General features: G+C 36.3%; 1 protein-coding gene across 3 annotated transcripts in view; it reads left to right on the plus strand.

Moving 5' to 3' along the window:
• Positions 1 to 17,688, plus strand: part of FRA10AC1 (fragile site, folic acid type, rare, fra(10)(q23.3) or fra(10)(q24.2) candidate 1) — a 41,957-nt gene that overhangs the window by 15,236 nt on the left and 9,033 nt on the right. For all 3 annotated transcript variants that reach the window (XM_010842187.1, XM_010842186.1, XM_010842185.1), the window contains exons 9-13: positions 1,628 to 1,673; positions 3,633 to 3,746; positions 5,594 to 5,636; positions 7,837 to 7,955; positions 13,073 to 13,111. In XM_010842187.1, coding sequence (XP_010840489.1) covers positions 1,628 to 1,673; positions 3,633 to 3,746; positions 5,594 to 5,636; positions 7,837 to 7,955; positions 13,073 to 13,111 — 361 coding nt within the window. The remainder of the gene's footprint in view (positions 1 to 1,627; positions 1,674 to 3,632; positions 3,747 to 5,593; positions 5,637 to 7,836; positions 7,956 to 13,072; positions 13,112 to 17,688) is intronic.

Raw genomic sequence — 17,688 nt, forward strand, 5'->3', positions numbered from 1 at the left:
CTGCATATCTGAGGTTATTGATATTTCTCCTGGCAATCTAGATTCCAGCTTGTGTTTCTTCCAGCCCAGCGTTTCTCATGATGTACTCTGCATAGAAGTTAAATAAGCAGGGTAACAATATACAGCCTTGACGTACTCCTTTTCCTATTTGGAACCAGTGTGTTGTTCCATGTCCAGTTCTAACTGTTGCTTCCTGACCTGCATATGGGTTTCTCAAGAGGCAGATCAGATGTTCTGGTATTCCCATCTCTTTCAGAATTTTCCGTATGACTTTAGGAAGAAAATTTTTTTTAAAAATTGACATTTTCCTTGTTTTTTTGAGGAAAGTCTGTATCACTGTGAACTTCCCTCTAAGAACTGCTTTTGTTGCATCCCATAGATTTTGTATGGTTATATCTTCATTGTTTTCAATCTCGATTTTTTTTAATTTCCTCTTTAATTTCATTGTTGATCCATTGGTTTTTAGTAGCATGTTGTTTAGTCTCCACGTAATCATTTTTTTAAATTACACTGCAGGCGTTTTTTAATTTATTCATTTTAATCTTGATTCTGATGGGTCTTTTGTTGCTGTACATAGGCTTTCTCTAGTTGTGGTGCCCAGGCTTCTCATTTCAGTGGCTTTTCTGGTTGGACTGCATGGGTTTCTTAATTGCAGTGACCTGTCTTGTTGCACAGCAAGGGCTCTAGGGTACATGGGCTTCAGGAGTTGGGCATGAGCTCAGCAGTTGCAGCTCGTGGGCTTTGGTACACAGGCTCAGCAGTTGTGATGCACAGGCCTAAGTTGCCCTGTGGCATGTGGAATCTTCCCAGACCAGGGATCAAGCCCATGTCCCCTCTACTGGAAGGTGAATTCTTAACCTCTGGACCACCAGGGAAGTCCCTGCGTGTACTCATGGCAGAACCATGCTCTTTTATGTGCACACTCCCAATTTTGGCCTGAGTCACACTCCAGGCCCTTGAGGCTGCTCCAAACAGCCACATCGAGTACAAGTGATAGAAATAAAGAAAAGAAAATGAAGTCACTCGGTCATGTCCAACTTTTTGTGATGCTATGGACTGTAGCCCTCCAGGCTTCTCCATCCATAGGATTTTCCAGGCAAGAATACTAGAGTAGGCTGCCATTTTCTTCTCCTTGGGATCTTCCTGACCCAGGGATCGAACTCAGGTCTTCTGCATTGTGGGCAGACTCTTTACCCTCTGAGCCACAAGGGAATCCCAAGTGGTAGAACTAAGACATGAACCCAAACAATCTGACTCCAAAGACTGTACTCTCTTGTATTCCAGTATTCTGTTTCATTATTGTACTGTACTTCTTTTTTTCCTATCAGTGTTATAGAACAGTATCTATTTTTTATTCATTTGCATACCTTGTGCCTGGCACCTATAACTTTAAATAGAAAGTTTAAAAGTAAAGAAGATTGTTTCTTAACAGGTTGGTAATTATTCAGATAAATTTTTAAGTACCGGGAATCCTACAAGGAAAGAAAAAACTATTGTGATGGGAATTAGGTTTACTTTTTAGATAAGTATCATATTGTCAGTTGTTGGCTCCATGTTAAGATTTAAATATGGTTTAAATAATGTTTAAGTTTACTCTAGCATACATGTATTTTTTTTTCCTCATCAGTTTGGATTTAGGTGGCGAGTAGAAAAAGAAGTAATTTCAGGAAAAGGTAATTTCTTTTTCATTTCAGTTTTTAATAGGATACAGTTATTTTATAGAATCGAAGTCATTGGGTAAGATTATTCTTACTCTGATTGTCTACAAAATACAAAGTAAAAGTAGAGAAGGTGTATTAAAGATATATTGCTGACAAAGGTCAAAATATGATCCTTTAGTGGTTTTTACCTTTAGAATTTTTGCTTTTAGGATATTAAGTTGCAGATAAGTAGAAAATGTTTAAAAGTTAAAAGCTTCCTAGCAAGGAAACTGTCAATAGATGAAGACTTGAGTTTTTCCCCTAATTAATTTTTGGAGTAATGAGTTGGTATTACTGTATTCTAGTCAAATCTACATTTTGCAAGTAGAAATTAAATATTACTTTGCCCCTTACAGAATTTTTAGACAGGCTAGTTTACTTTGAGGAGTCACTGAATTTGAGTCTAAATATTTAGTCTTAGAACAAAAGACCAAGCATTTTGTAGACAATCAGTAGCATTTTCTATGCATTGTAATCTATTCATGAAATTTTTCTGAAAATGTAATATCTCTATACTGTCTCATGTTATAAAATTAAGTATTTATTGAGCATTGCATTTTAAGTGTTAATGCTTCTGAAAACTATATAGGAACAATCATTAAGAAAATATTTTAAGCTAAAGTAACTTAAAAACCTCTTAAACTGAAAATAAAGGTTTCATTTTTAAATGATACACATTTATGCCATCAGTGTGGTTTATATACATTTTCCATAAATTATAATCAGCCTGAAAGGTACTCTAGAGGAGAAGGAAAAAGAATAATTTTAAAGCTATTTTTTAAACTTTTCTTAGCATTACATTTTAGTTTGTGCTTTTACCTAATTGAAATATCTATCACAGTTTTAAAATTTTGTAGTTTTATTGAGTGGAATTTTTAAGTGATGATAAGTAATGCTGCCTTTTAAAAAAAATTGATGGACATTCTCTAAATTCATATAATTGAAAAAAGTTTTAATTGAGAAGGGGAAAGAAAGCCATTTGCTGTGATTCCTGAAGTTATAATCTTGTGTTTTAATGATAAACAAATTGCTCAACATGTACAGATTTAATGAACTATTCATTTGGAATGAGTAATACAATGCCAGTTTAGAAAAGTTATCAGCCTTTGGACTGGTCATTTTCCAAATTCATTTTGTTAATCTCTTTTTTTATGAAAAGTTCAGATTTGTTCCTATTGGTACAATTAATTTAGATATAAGTGCTTTCTTTTCAGGTTGTACAAATAAGTTTGATCTTTCTTTTTCTGTTAAAGTCAATAGTTAATTATTGAGTAGTTTTTTTTTTTCCCTCTTGGATCATCAATATTAGTCCTTTTTTACAGAGCTTTTAATATACAGTGAGTATGTAATGTTGATTTTAGTGTCACGTGATTCTAAAATTTAGAACATCGAGTTGGATTACTTATTCTATTTAATCTCAAAATGCTATAACACTTTAAAATGTGCTTTAAATGTCGTTTTATGCTGGTGCTTAAAATAAATACCATATGTTAATACCTTAAAGTATCAATGTCAATAATATTGAAAAAGGTTGACCCAGGTACAGTGCATGTACTTTGGAAGATACATTTTTTCTTTTAAGGTATTAGTGAGTACACTTTTTTAGTGCTTCCGTTTTCCAAAGTGTAAGATTCCTTCACTCGGAGTCACTAAAAATCTGTTTTTAAATATAAACAGTTAACTTGAGAGTCAACTATTTATCAAGTAAGAATTCCAGAACTGATTTTTTTTTTAAAACAGTGCATTCAGCAACTTGATTTGACTTTTGAACATACCATAATTATTGTGCTTAGTTTTTTGACGTAGACTTTATAAACTAAGAATTTATGTCATGTATGTAATGTATGTTGAATAAATTTCAGAGATAATACCTGATTGTAGATAAATACTGTCACCAACCACCATAGCTAATATTCCTTCCTTTATTTACAGGCCAATTTTGCTGTGGAAATAAATCTTGTGATAAAAAAGAAGGCTTAAAGAGTTGGGAAGTTAATTTTGGTTATACTGAGCATGGTGAAAAAAGAAATGCACTTGTTAAATTAAGTAAGTTGACTTTAGATGGGTTGTGACTGATTCCTTCAAAGTTTAGTAATTTAGATTGAAAATATATAGGCAATTTAAGATTCAATTTAAAATGCTTAAGGTATCTTGGAAACTCTCTTTTTCTCAGAGCTTGCTAAAGTTTCAAAGAACTTTTGAGCCTGAAACTTCTTTCTCAGCATTTCCATGACATTTAGATGAAATAGTGCTAATGCCAAATGTATACCAGTAATTTGTAAAGTGAAGACCTCTGTCTGTTAATTTGAGAATGTCAGTGTAGATTGAGATGCCAAGTGGGAGTCAGAGTGGTATCAGAAAAGGCACTGTAAAATCTCACATTAGTTAATAGCCATATTGTTATGGTATAGGTAATAAATCTGCTCTCTTTGTGTCAAAAAAGAAAAAAAATTTAAGAGGGCAAAGTGTTTGCGATATCTGTCTTAAAAGCTTAGGATTATAACCCAGAATATAGCATTTTCTCTTAATACGCATATTTAGAATCTGTTGCTCATCCTTTTTTTTCCCCTGAGCTAGTCTTTTGTGTGTTGGCGTCTTCTCTGCATCATGTTAACAACTTTCTCTGGTTCCTAAATAAATGTGTTATAAGAGTGTTCTGCCCCCTCCAGGTAGAGGTCAAGGATTTCCCCGTATTCTAGTTCAGTTCAGTTCAGTTGCTCAGTCATGTCCGACTTTGTGACCCCATGGACTGCAACACGCCAGGCCTCCCTGTCTGTCATCAACTCCTGGAGTTTACCCAAACTCATGCCCATTGAGTCGGTGGTACCATCCAACCATCTCATCCTCTGTCATTCCCTTCTCCTGCCTTCAATCTTTCCCAGCATCAGGGTCTTTTCAAATAAGTCAGCTCTTTGCATGAGGTGGCCAAAGTGTTGGAGTTCAGCTTCAACATCAGTCCTTCCAGTGAATGTTCAAGACTGATTTCCTTTAGGATGGACTGGTTGGATCTCCTTGCAGTCCAAGGGACTCTCAAGAGTCTTCTCCAACACCACAATTCAAAAGCATCAATTCTTTGGCTCTCAGCTTTCTTTATAGTCCAACTCTCACATCCATACATGACTACTGGAAAAACCATAGCCTTGACTAGATGGACCTGTGTCTCTGCTTTTTATATATGCTGTCTAGGTTGGTCATAACTTTCCTTCCAAGGAGGAAGCATCTTTTAATTTCATATGCAACTTAGTGCACTCCAGTGAAGACTGGTTTCCGAGTTCCTCCTGTAAGTGCTTATGAGGAAGAGTCACCTAGTGTGAACTGAGATTAAAGTAAAAAAGAAACAATTTGGAACTTTTTCAAAATCTCTTTTCCATTTGAAAAACTCTTAGAGTACTTCAGAGGAGGTGACTATACCCACACTACTATTGCTGCTGCTGCTAAGTCACTTCAGTCGTGTCCAACTCGTGCGACCCCCAGAGACGGCAGCCCACCAGGCTTCCCCGTCCCTGGGATTCTCCAGGCAAGAACACTGGAGTGGGTTGCCATTTCCTTCTCCAATACTGGATGTCTTTGATTTGAGATACACATTAATGCTGCCTATGAATGAAACAGTTTGCTTTTAGAATAAATTGACAGCATAGTTTTCTAAAGCAGTGGCAGAATATTTTCAATTTCTCAAGCATTCTAATACAGTTTTTATTTTATATATATATATATATATATATTTATTTTGGGGTGGAAGAGAATCAGATTTTTTCTTCAGATTATTTTTTTCCCCTATTACAATGAAAGAATGTAAAGAAACATGACAGTTTATGATATTAAAAGTAAAGTAGCAGTGCAGTGATAAAAAATTTAGCTGTTCAGTGGTGTTACTTTTTTTTCCTTTTTTTTAGGATTATGCCAAGAATGTTCCTTTAAATTAAATTTTCATCACAGGTAATATGATCTTTTTAAAATGTGGTTGTTGATTTTAGTAGTCTTGGATGTCGTCATTACCTGCACTAGCTGTCTAAAGTAAACTTGAGTGGCTGATGGTTTCATTAGTGGAGTGTATGCACAATCCAGCATCGCCATATGACCACATAAACCAGGGAACTGAATGTTCATCTTGCCTAGCTCTAGCCAAGCAGTGTTAAATGTGAAGGCCTATGCAGAGTAGCAGGCAGATGCTAGAACTTTTGTTTTGAAATCAGTGTTCACATACTGAAATATTCTTAGAAACTATATTGTAAATCAGGTCTTCATAATGTGATTCCTACTTCTCATTTGAACAGAGTTTATCATTCTTACAAAGGATTATACCTCGATATTCATTTCAGTGTTTAAAGTCAGGCTCCTACTGAAGGATCTAGACTGTCTGCCATATTGAGTAGGGGAGGAGCGTATGTAGACCATGGGCTTTGAAATCAGACCCCTGTGTATTCCTCTCAGCTGCTCCACTCACTAGTCATATCCTTGGGAAAACTGCTTAACTTTATAAGACTCAATTTTATTATCTCTAAAAAGAGGATACTAAGCTTATTGTGGGAATTAAATGAAAATGCGTATAAAATGCTTGACACGGTGTCTGGCATATGGTAAACAGAGCCTAATGAAATCCCAGGCATTGAAGATGCTCAAGCAAAATCTGTATGACCTGGCATGATTGTGGCGGTTGGGTTTCATGTTCTGAATAATGCTTGAAAGTCTTAACATAAGATTCTGCAACTTTATAAAATGTATATATATTTATAATCAGCTGTGTTGTGAATGACCCTTATCTAGTATTTAGCTATTAAAAATAAGTAAAATTTTTTTAATTCTTAAAATTAGCAATGTTTTTCAGATTACATGATTTCTCTTCTCCATCAATGATTCTGAAAGATACCAAAGATGTTCTTTAGACCTTGAGTTTCAAACTTCATTTCAAAATTGAATTATTCGTAGACAAAAAGTTATTACTGTCTTAAACAGTATTGTAGTATTTGGTATAAGTATCTTAATTTGAAAGTTTTGATAAACAAGTTTCTTGAAAGTAATCCTCTCTGTTGTCTCTTCATCCTCTTTCCCAGTCTCAGTTTCAGCATTATCACCTTTTCCTATTTCATGTTTCTTTTCTTTGTTGTTCAGTCGCTCAGTCATGTCTGATTCTTTGTGACCCCGTGGACTGCAGCACACCAGGCTTCCCTGTCATTCACCATCTCCCAGTGTTTGCTCAGACTCACATCCATTGAGTCGGTGATGCCATCCAACTGCCTTATCCTCTGCAATTAACATCAATCACTTGCCAGCTATGGTACTGACAGCCTTATAAACCTGGCCTAAAATAAGGGGTTTCCAAGGTGGTTCAGTGGTCAAGAACCCACCTGCCAGTGCAGGAGACACGGGGTTGATCCCTGGGTCTGGAAGATCCTCTGGAGAGGGAAGTGGCAACCCACTCCAGTATTCTTGCCTGGGAAATCTCATGGACCAAGGAGCCTGGCAGGCTACAGCCCATGGAGTCACAAAAGAGTGGGACACGACTTAGTGAACAACAAAAAAGGTAAAGCCATAGCAGTGAAAAGATAAGTGGTCTAAAGTAGACGTGTGAGTTAACAATAAGCCCTTCCATTCTCATTCCATTATACCTCTATTTTATTCTCCTGTATTATTAAGAGAATAATTTTCTATTTACTGGTTTAGAACTGTACAGTGGCTTCTTTTGTTCTATGTGTTTTTTCAAAGTGTAGATAGATAATGAATTATGTGGAGGGAAATGAGATTTGTTTTTGTAATTTTTTAGAATGGCTAAATGATAGGGTCACAGAGTCAGACACGACTGGGTGACTGAACAACAACAAAATGATAGAATCTAAAAAGGAAATGAGTAAAACTATGATTACATTCACTAAGGTTTTATATAGAACTTATGAAAAATAATTTTGTCTCCAAGTGCTCATTACCTTACTTTTGTCTCGGACTTTGTAATCTTATAGAAGTGGCTAAAGTAATATACTAACCTACAATATTTACAGACTCATTTAAGCATTCCTTATTATGTAAATTACATTTTAAATGAATACTTCAACTAATTTAACTTTTTTTGCCCTTTGATTTTTATTTTTTGTAAAGCTTAGTTGAAAAAGTTGTTTTTAATTTTATTTTGTTCAACATAAAGGAGAAAAGAAATCAAGTCAAAAAAAAGAAAAGATAAAGCCGAAAAAGATTCTGAAGAGTCAACACATAAAAAATCCAGATTATCTTCTGTAGAAGAGACCTCTAAGACAAAGGATAAAGGTAAATGGGAATTAAAATATAATATTTACTCATATTTCTGAACATAAAGGATAATCTGCCATATGTCTCAGATTAAGAATTTAATTAGTGAATGCATCTACAATTCTGTTTTATGGTATTTGAAAGGAAACTGGTTGGAGAATTTAGAGACAAATTTATAGTAACTTATAGAAGTTTCAAGAACAAGGTCAGTTTTGATTCATTTTTGCAAATGGTATAATATTGTAACAGCACTCTGATTTCTGGATTTGTTAGTTATAGACATGTTACATTAAGCAAGTTACTGAATTTCTTGAGTTTTACTTTCCCCATATACCTACATAGTGATGATGTGACTGCCTGGTTTCTGTACTGCTGGTGCTTATGGTGAAGAATCAAATAAACGTGAAAGGCATTTTGAACACTGTAAATCAGTACATAATCTATAAGTCAGTATTAAATTTTAGCATTGTGATTTCTTATCATGGTCTGTTTGATTTTTCTCCCTAGCTAATGGGCTTCTTGAAATGATAGAGATTGATATGTATGTGTCCTCAGCCTAACATGGTATTGTGCACATACAGTTAGTAAGTAATTGTTAAATTCAAATCCAGGTCAACTGCTTACTTGTTCCTCAGCAGTCCTTACTGTGCCTTAGTTTAGACAGTGGTCATGATGATTGTACCTTAGCTCAGATAATGTATGTAAGCCGTTTGCATAGTACTTGGTCCATAGTTATTATGAAGGTTGCTGTGGGTTGTTTTTTCAGTCCGTAATAGAGTCAAATTAACTGTAACTTAGAGTGAGTTGGGTTAAATTAGGTAGGTAATGGTAGATTGAATTAGATTCTAGCCAGTGTTAACATAATACTTGAACAGGAGAGGGCTCCCTTGCTCCAGCTATGAAGATCATTAGACATGTTATAATCTTATGTACATCTTTTCCTTCCAACATGTCATGATACATTCAAACATACAGTATTGCCAAGTTTTAGACTTGGTAAAATTGATAGATGATGAGAAGAAAAATACTGGTATTCTACTGTTTATTGAGAAATGGTATTGAAACAGAATGTCTTTTATGTCTATAAATCATGTTCTAAACTTCAAAATAAATTTTAATTAATAAGTGTGAAAATCTCATTTGAGATTTAAAAGTTTTTAATTTATCCTCATGTGCCAGTAAAATATTTAATGTATTCTATTTGAGGATTTTGTAACGTTGACTGTTATATAATATGTTTATGTCATAATAAGACATCATGTTAGTCACTGAATATTCCAAATTAAAGAATTAATCCCTACAATGTAAAGTTTATTCAGTACCTCCAAAACAGGTAATTACATAGCTGGATGCTCGTGATTAAGGATGAGGTTGCATCCCTCAAGTTATATATTCATGTGACCTTCTTTAAAAGATGTTTTTCCTTTAGTGTCCTGTATTTCAGTAGCTGATATGTCTGTCAACCTAAAAGCTAATACCAGAAGTCTGAAAATTATCCTTGTGTGTGTCAGTTGCTCAGTTGTGTCCAACTGTTTGTGAGCCCACGGGCTCTAGCCTGCCAGACTCCTCTTTCCATGTTTATGTAAATCCCATCAGTTTTACCCCAGTTTATATATTTCTGAAGTTTTCTCTACTCTCGTTCAAACTAACCATATTTTCTTATCTAGGCTACTACTATATTATCCTTACTGTTTCCATCACTGTCTTGTCATCCCACTTCCCTTTCCTTAATTCATTCTCTATCTAGCAGTGATTTCCTGTTGTTCTTAAGATATAACCAACGTCTGGACAAAGCCCAAAGGGTCTAAATGATCCAGCGTACAAGGCTTGTTTCTCACTACTCTTCATGTTACTTTCACACTCCACCCACATAGCCTTTCAATTTCTAGAAAATGCCAAACTTCTATACATTTAAGGACTGCATAGATGCTGCTTCCTCTCTCTCTAAAACCTCCAGGCCCATCCTAACTCATCCTTGAGTTCTAAGCTTAAATGTCACTTCTTCAGGGATCCTTCTCTAACCACGAATCTAAATTAGGACTCCCATTTATAATGCTGTCACAACCCTAGAACTTTTCCCTCATTACACATATGACAATTACATAAAAGCACAAGAGAACAGGAATTCTGTCTGCTGTGTTCATTGCTCTGTCCCCAGCACCCCACTAGCACATGTTAGGTATAAATAATAAAGAATAAGAAAACGAAACATTTTGAAGATTATTTCAGGGCAACTTCAGAGACAGAAAACCCAAGCAAAGTGGAATTGAGACATCTTTCTTATTTATTCTTTATTTGGAGCATCTTTGATAGAGAGTATAGGATATAGTTCTTTCTTTTTCAGCTTTGGTATAAAGCAGAAAATGACAACATTTTATCAAACTTTAGGAGGACCATATAAACCTCTTTAATTTTTTGATATTTGTGATTGATCACCTGTAACTAGGTCTATTTGATGTGATACTTTCTTGCCAGGCCACCTTAATTTGTCCCAAACTTGAATAGTAATTAATAAATGCTTAATATCTCAGCTGCCTTTGGACTGCTAACATTCCTCGAAAGAATCTACTTTCTTGACTTTTCTTCCTGTCTTTTTGGTCTCTCCCCAGATGTTTTAGACTATAGTTTCTCCTCAGTCTTACCCTTAGGTGTTGGAATTATTCAGGGCTCTTACAGACCTTTTTTCTCTCTGTTCTCCCTGTGTGATCCCGTCAACTCCCATAACTCGGGTTACCATCATATAGAATGTTAAATAGGTAAATGGGTAGATAATTGGATGGCTTGATAGCTGAACCAACAGATAGAGAAAATGTAAGAAAGATCAATAACTGGACTTTGAGGACCAGTCTCCTTTGGCAGGTATGAACACAAAGGGGTATTTAGGTAAACTGGCTTGGCAGAAAGTTCAAGATCTTATTCCTCCACCTCCACCATGCCCCAAAGATCAGTTCCTTGAGTAGGTCTTGTCTGATTCCTTTCACTCTACTTTTCCAGGCAAGGCTAGTTCCCTGTTAGCACATACTGATAGCACCCTGCATTCTCCTTTAGAAATACATACCACTCTTGGAATAATTTATTTTCTGTTAAGGAAAGGATTATGTGACTTATTTAATTCTTTATCCCCAGTTCCTAAGCACAGTGCTTGAGTGAGTCAGTGAAGTCAGCCAATTTCTGTGTTGCAGGGAACATCAGAAATCAACCCTGGAAATCATGATTGAAAAGATATTCTATGGTTTTGCCTTTCAAAATATGGTCCTCTGCATTGTCATCATTTGGGAGCTTGTTAGAAATGCATAACCTCAGCCCTTGCAGATCTCCTGAATTACAGTTGACTTCAAGTTTCCAGGATGACTCATATGCACAATAAAGTCTGAGATGCTCTGCTCTTTTTCATGTACTTGTTCTGCTTTAGCTTCAACACCTCCAGGGAAAAAGAACCCATTATCCAAAATATTCCTGTACATTTCAGATAGTTGTAATTGTTAGCAGGTTTTCTTAACATTTAGTCCAAACCTACAACTTCTTCTAGTTCCAACTGTGTGCTTTTTTTAAGATAATAGACACTTATGTTCTATAAGCAAGTATCATGTTCCTTACATGACAGAGAAAATGACAGAGAAGAGGATGTTTCTTTTGCTACAGGAAGGCTAACCATGTTTTTATTTGTTTTCTGATGACTGGGAAATAAGTGGGAGTAAAGACACAATAACATAAAGCACTTGAGGCAGTCCAGGCCTTGACTTTCTTTGGAATCTTTATCCTGTGTCTCTCACACCCTCTTGTCTGGCCTTAAGGGATCATTCGTGTGACAACTTAGACTAATTATGAGATCTACCCAGAGAGGTGGGCTTCCCTGAAAGCTCAGTTGATGAAGAATCCACTTGCAATACAGGAGACCCCAGTTCAATTCCTCGGTCAGGAAGATCTGCTGGAGAAGGGATAGGCTACCCACTCCAGTATTCTTGGGCTTCCCTTGTGGCTCAGCTGATAAATAATCCACCCTCAATGCAGGAGACCTGGGTTCGATCCCTGGGATGGGAAGATCCCCTGGAGAAGGGAAAGACTACCCCCTCCAATATTCTGGCCTGTAGAATTCCATGGACTGTATAGGCCATGGGATTGCAAAGAATCAAACACAACTGAACAGCTTTGACTTTCATCCAGAGAGGTTGGAGGAATTGTTACTCTCCATCTGTTATGTTCTTTTTTGACTTAGCAGCCTTCAGAAATATTTCCCCTGAGGTCTTCCAGCAGGACACTGTATATATAATGGTATTTTTTTTTTAATTAATACATTTTCAGTACTTTTCTGTTTCTCTCACTGGTAACCATTGTGGAACTCAAATGTTGTTTTATGACATAGTTTTTTGTGTGATTTTCAATTACTGTGAATTCTTACCTGCATATGATCTTCAAAAAAGTATTAAGAAAAACTATTTGTAAACTGCTCTTGGATGTTGAAAATCTGTAGATGAAATATTGGTTATATTGTAGGTAATCTATGAGCTTGCCCTCCCAGCAATATGAGACATTTTTTATAGGTGTTTATTATTTTTTTAAGTTTTATGCTAGGTATTCCAGCCTGTACAAGAGCTTAAAATACCCCTGCCTAAAAGGACCTAGGAGAAGGCAGTGGCACCCCACTCCAGTACTGTTGCCCAGAAAATCCCATGGATGGAGGAGCCTGGTAGGCTGCAGTCCATGGGGTCACTAAGAGTCAGACACGACTGAGCGACTTCACTTTCACTTTCCACTTTCATGCATTAGAGAAGGAAATGGCAACCCACTCCAGTGTTCTTGCCTGGAGAATCCCATGGACGGAGAAGCCTGGTAGGCTGCAGTCCATGGGGTCGCACAGAGTCGGACACGACTGAAGCGACGCAGCAGCAAAAAAGGACCTAACATTTTAATTAGGGAGATAAGTCAAAGGAACAGGGAAGATTAAAAGACAGTGAAGTGCTTTCCTGCACGACTATAAAGTAAGGTTTACTAGACTATAAAGTTGACTAGAAAGTACACGACTACTCGGAAGAATTCTGGTTATAGCTATGGCTGTTACACCACTGCAAAGTGATTCTTGACCAAACAGTGCTGGTTTTTTTGTTTTAATCACATTCATTTTTTGTTTTTCCCAGCGCATTCATCCTCAGTGAAATCAGAAAATTCTGTCAACAGTAAGTATCAAGTTTTTATTTAATAAAAATATATAGATTCAAGTTATTTGCAATTTGTGTTTCCCACAAACTGTGACTTTTCCTGTAATGTTTTTCCTACTATGTGAGAAAAGTCATAGGAAAAAAACCAAAAGTGTATTTCTTCCCCAAATTAAATCATTTAAAAGTTTCTGATTTCAAGTATAGAAGAGCACAATTTTTTTTTCAGTAAGTAGAGTGAATACACATTTTGATTTCACATTATTGAGTGTGAAGGAAGAGAACCAAAGGGATACGATTGGGACAGAAAAAGAATTTGGGGAGATGGATTCACATTTAAGAAATGTTGCTTATATTGCACAAGAATGAGTGATCTGTCATTTGGTGATTTTGATTAATCAAATTAAATATCTCTGTTTTATGCATAGAAAGCAGAATGTTAGCAACTGGTTGTTACTGGTCAATTTTTTAAATAAATCCTACAGTTTTCACCAGATTGGATTTCATTGAATATTTACTACAAATCTTATTATTGTTTTTTTCCCTGCAGCATTCCAAAAAGTATTCACAGTGGTTTACAATAAAATAAGATTTTTTTTAAAGGTGAAGTCAAAATAATGGAAAAATAAGGTAGCGTAGGAAAGTAAAGCTAGAGGTAAATTTAATACAGAGAAATGTTTACCAAAAAGTCTTGCATAATTGCAAAGGTAGATCACAAATTTGTCACTGTTCTTCCTAAGAACCAAACCAAAGAAGGGATAGTAGAATGATTAATTGTACCCATACAATATTAAAGAGAACTCACAGGGTGTTCAGCTTTTTCCAGGCAGTTTTGAGAGCAGAATCTCCTGTGGGTTCATAAAAGGGGGCATCCATTTGTATATAACAAACAATAATCTTGCATCTCAACAGTAATACAATCTCGAATTTTTCTTTAAGACCTTACAGTAAATAGGCTTAGGGTCTAAAAGTAAAATGTACTTCAATAGAATATCTAATTTATTTGATAGTGTCTCGACGTATAGAGACGGGGGAGCCTGGTGGGCTGCCATCTACGGGGTCACACAGAGTAACTTAGCAGCAGCAGCAGACGTATAGAAATTCTCGGCTTGTAAAGTTTTAAACTTAAATTTTTTTTCCTGATTTTCAAGGAATACGTCTATGTGGCAAACTCAGGAAGTAACTACTGTAAATCCCACCTTTCAAATTAAGTATTAGCATTTTAGTATATAATTCTTAAGAGGAATTTTTAAGTGTTCAGTAATCAGAAATTGTTTTAAAATAAAATTTTTAAGATATTCATTGTTTAAAAGTTTACTGAAGAGGGAGATATCAGTGGAGGCATTGCTCTAGTTTAGGAATATAACATATTCTTTATAAATTATTTTACTCACACCATTTTGTTTTCAACATTTTTGAAGTGTCATGAAGCAATGATACTTCCTTTCTTCTCATGTCAATCCTAATCTATCCGCAGCTGCTTCTTCAAAATTAGGTTAAGTTTCCTGACAGTGTATAGAACATAGCCAGGCATGTTAAGCTATCTGAGGATGGGGTAGTAAGTATATATATTTTTAGAAAGCATAACAAGTTAAAATGGGAAAATTTATAGTTTTTGACTATTTCCAACTATACATTGCAGTTAGAGGTGTGAAGTCCAATTTAATGTAGAAAAAAAGATTGTCCTTTTCCAATTCCAGTTTTTCATTAAAGTAATCTTTGGGGGAAGGGTCTTTACTTGCCATTTATATTCATTCTTTCATTTTGTCTTCATTCCTTCTCCCTCCCACTGTCCTCCCCCTACCTCCCCCAGCTCTCTGAATCCTCCCTCGTTTCCCAGAGAGAGCCTTAAGTCTGTCAACTCTCCTCAGCTAGGTCAGACTTCTAGTGGTAGGGAGGGGAGAATACTGTAGTCAGTCTGAACAACACCTGCCTTATCTTGGTTCTTGAAGTAGTACCATTTCAAGTAGGAGACAGGTACCTTGTTAGGGTTTGTCACACCCAGATATCTTCTCAGGTCATCAGTGACCTGTCTTAGGCGGTCTCGGCAATTTTAGAACTCAGATTTTGCTGTTTCTATATTTCATTTCCATTTGGGTGATATTCAGTTACCCTTTACCCCCACGTAACATATTGATTGTTAAAACCAAGTCTAAAAAGAAAAGCCTAGTTTCTATGGGGAAAAAGAATTTTAACTTGCTTTTGTTAATTGTCTTAATCGCAAGTGGTTTAGTTGTGTACCAATTTAATTTTAGTAATGGACACATAATATCCCATTTTGTAGATAAAAGCAAGACCCAGAGAATTTACTTAAATTGCCTAAAGTCAGATAGCTGGTTAATGGCAGAGCTATGATTAAACAAAGGTTTATGAGTGTATGTCCTTTTACCTATATCATCAGTAACTTTTATCAATGAAGTATGCCCACTCTTTATACCCCAGTTTTGACACGTATATTATACAAATTCACATCAAATGATTTGATATGTGTCTCAGTTCTATCTGTAAAATGGGTGTAAAGAGGTTTGATGTCACTGGATTATTATCAGAGTCAAGTTAAATAATAGACATGTAAAGCATGTTCTATTATAAAGTAAGTCCTTGATAACTTGTAGCTATTATTGTTATATCAGATAAAAAGAAAATACTGGACATTAGATTTTGTGTTTGTTTTCTGCAGTAGGTCAGATCAAAAGTCTGTGAAAAGTCTGACCTGTCCGTTGTTTTCATAGTTAGAGACTTGCCACTTCTTCAGTAAGCTGAGTTATTTAGGTATATAATATCCAGAAAAACCAAGATGTTAGACCTGCTTTTATTATTCAGAGCATGTAGGGAAAATTATATGCAGTTTGCATTACATTCTAAAAGGAACATTGAAAACTTAAAGCAGATCAAGAATAGAACAACCAGCATTGCCAGAACTTGAGATGTTTTCATAGGAAGAAGGCTGAAGGAGCCTTAGATGTTTAGCTTAGAACAAAGTGAAGAGGAAGGGGTAAGGAGGTAGACATAGAAACTGTAGATATTTGCAGGACTGCTACTATGTAGGAGACTTATTTTTGGTGGCTGCTTGGCAGAACTAGAGTCTGTGGATAAAAATAGCCCATGGACAGATTTTTGCCTTAATTTAAGGCAAAACTTGTCAATTAGAACTATCTGAAGAATGGAATGGAGGAATGGGCTGCTTCAGGAAGCAGTGAGGTGTTTAAGTGTAGATTAAACAGCCACTTGTTACTGGAGTTATTACACTAAGATGTTCATTCATTGGTTAAGAGGTGGACCTCCAAGCTCCCCTTCCAACACAGAATCAGTGACTTAAATTGTGATCGCCACTTGCCAATAATTACTGCGGAGATTTGATGCTGACGCAAATGCAAGCATCTATTTTATGTTGCCCAGTCTTCTAATTGTTATTTCCTTGTCAACACCATTCCCACCTCTGGCAGGTTGTAGCAGTTATCAAAGAAGTGATTTGTAGTTTCTGTCACCCTCAGGGAACTAGGTATTTTAGATTCGTGTGTGTATATGTGTGTGTACATGCACATGTGCTCAATCCTGTCCAACTCTTTGCAACCCCATGGGCTGTAGCCCTCAAGGTTCCTCTGTCCATGGAATTGTCCAGGCAGAAACACTGGAGTGGGTTGCCATTTCCTACTCCAGGGTATCTTCCTGACCCAGGGATCAAACCCGAGTCTCTTGCTTCTCCTGCATTGGCAGGCAGTTTCTTTACCATTAGCACCACCTGGGCAGCCCTCATAGGGCTAAAAGGGACCTTCAGTCTTGTAGAATTTGATTCTATAAGGATATTTGGTCACTTTTCAGCATGTCCTCTATCAAAGAGAGTTATTTTATAATGTTATTCTAAACCAATTGTATTTTTTTAGTAAAACTGGATTGTCTGATAGCAGAAAGCTGGTGTAGGAAAGCTTGAATATGATAAGTACTCTTGAGCGGGAACAAGAGAACAGCTGGTGGTAAGGCCTTTTGAAATTAGCTGTCCACTTTCAAAAGCCTGGTAGGTTTGTTCTCTGACATCATTAACAGGATAACACCATGATGATAACTTTATTAGGCCTAATTAGTTTTTCTGTGCTTTTGTTAGCTCAGTTTCAGTTCACTCGCTCAGTCGTGTCCAACTATCCCATGAACCGCAGCAAGCCAGGTCTCACCATCCATCACCAACTCCTGGAGTCCACCCAAACCCATGTCCATTGAGTCAGTGATGCCATCCAACCATCTCATCCTCTTGTCATCCCCTTCTCCTCCTGCCCTCAATCTTTCCTAGCATGAGGGTCTTTTCAAATGAGTCAGCTCTTCACATCAGGTGGCCAAAGTATTGGAGTTTCAGCTTCAGCATCAGGCCTTCCATTGAACACCCAGGACTGATCTCCTTTAGGATGGACTGGTTGCATCTCCTTGCAGTCCAAGAGTCTTCTCCAATACCACAGTTCAAAAGCATCAATTCTTTGGCGCTCAGCTTTCTTTATAGTCCAACTCTCACATCCATACATGACCACTAGAAAAACCATAGCCTTGACTAGAGAGACCTTTGTTGGCAAAGTAATGTCTCTGCTTTTTAATATGCTGTCTAGGCTGGT

The sequence above is a fragment of the Bison bison genome, unplaced genomic scaffold, assembly GCF_000754665.1.
Source record: "Bison bison bison isolate TAMUID 2011002044 unplaced genomic scaffold, Bison_UMD1.0 scf7180017864172, whole genome shotgun sequence".
In the NCBI taxonomy this organism is placed as follows: Eukaryota; Metazoa; Chordata; class Mammalia; order Artiodactyla; family Bovidae; genus Bison; species Bison bison.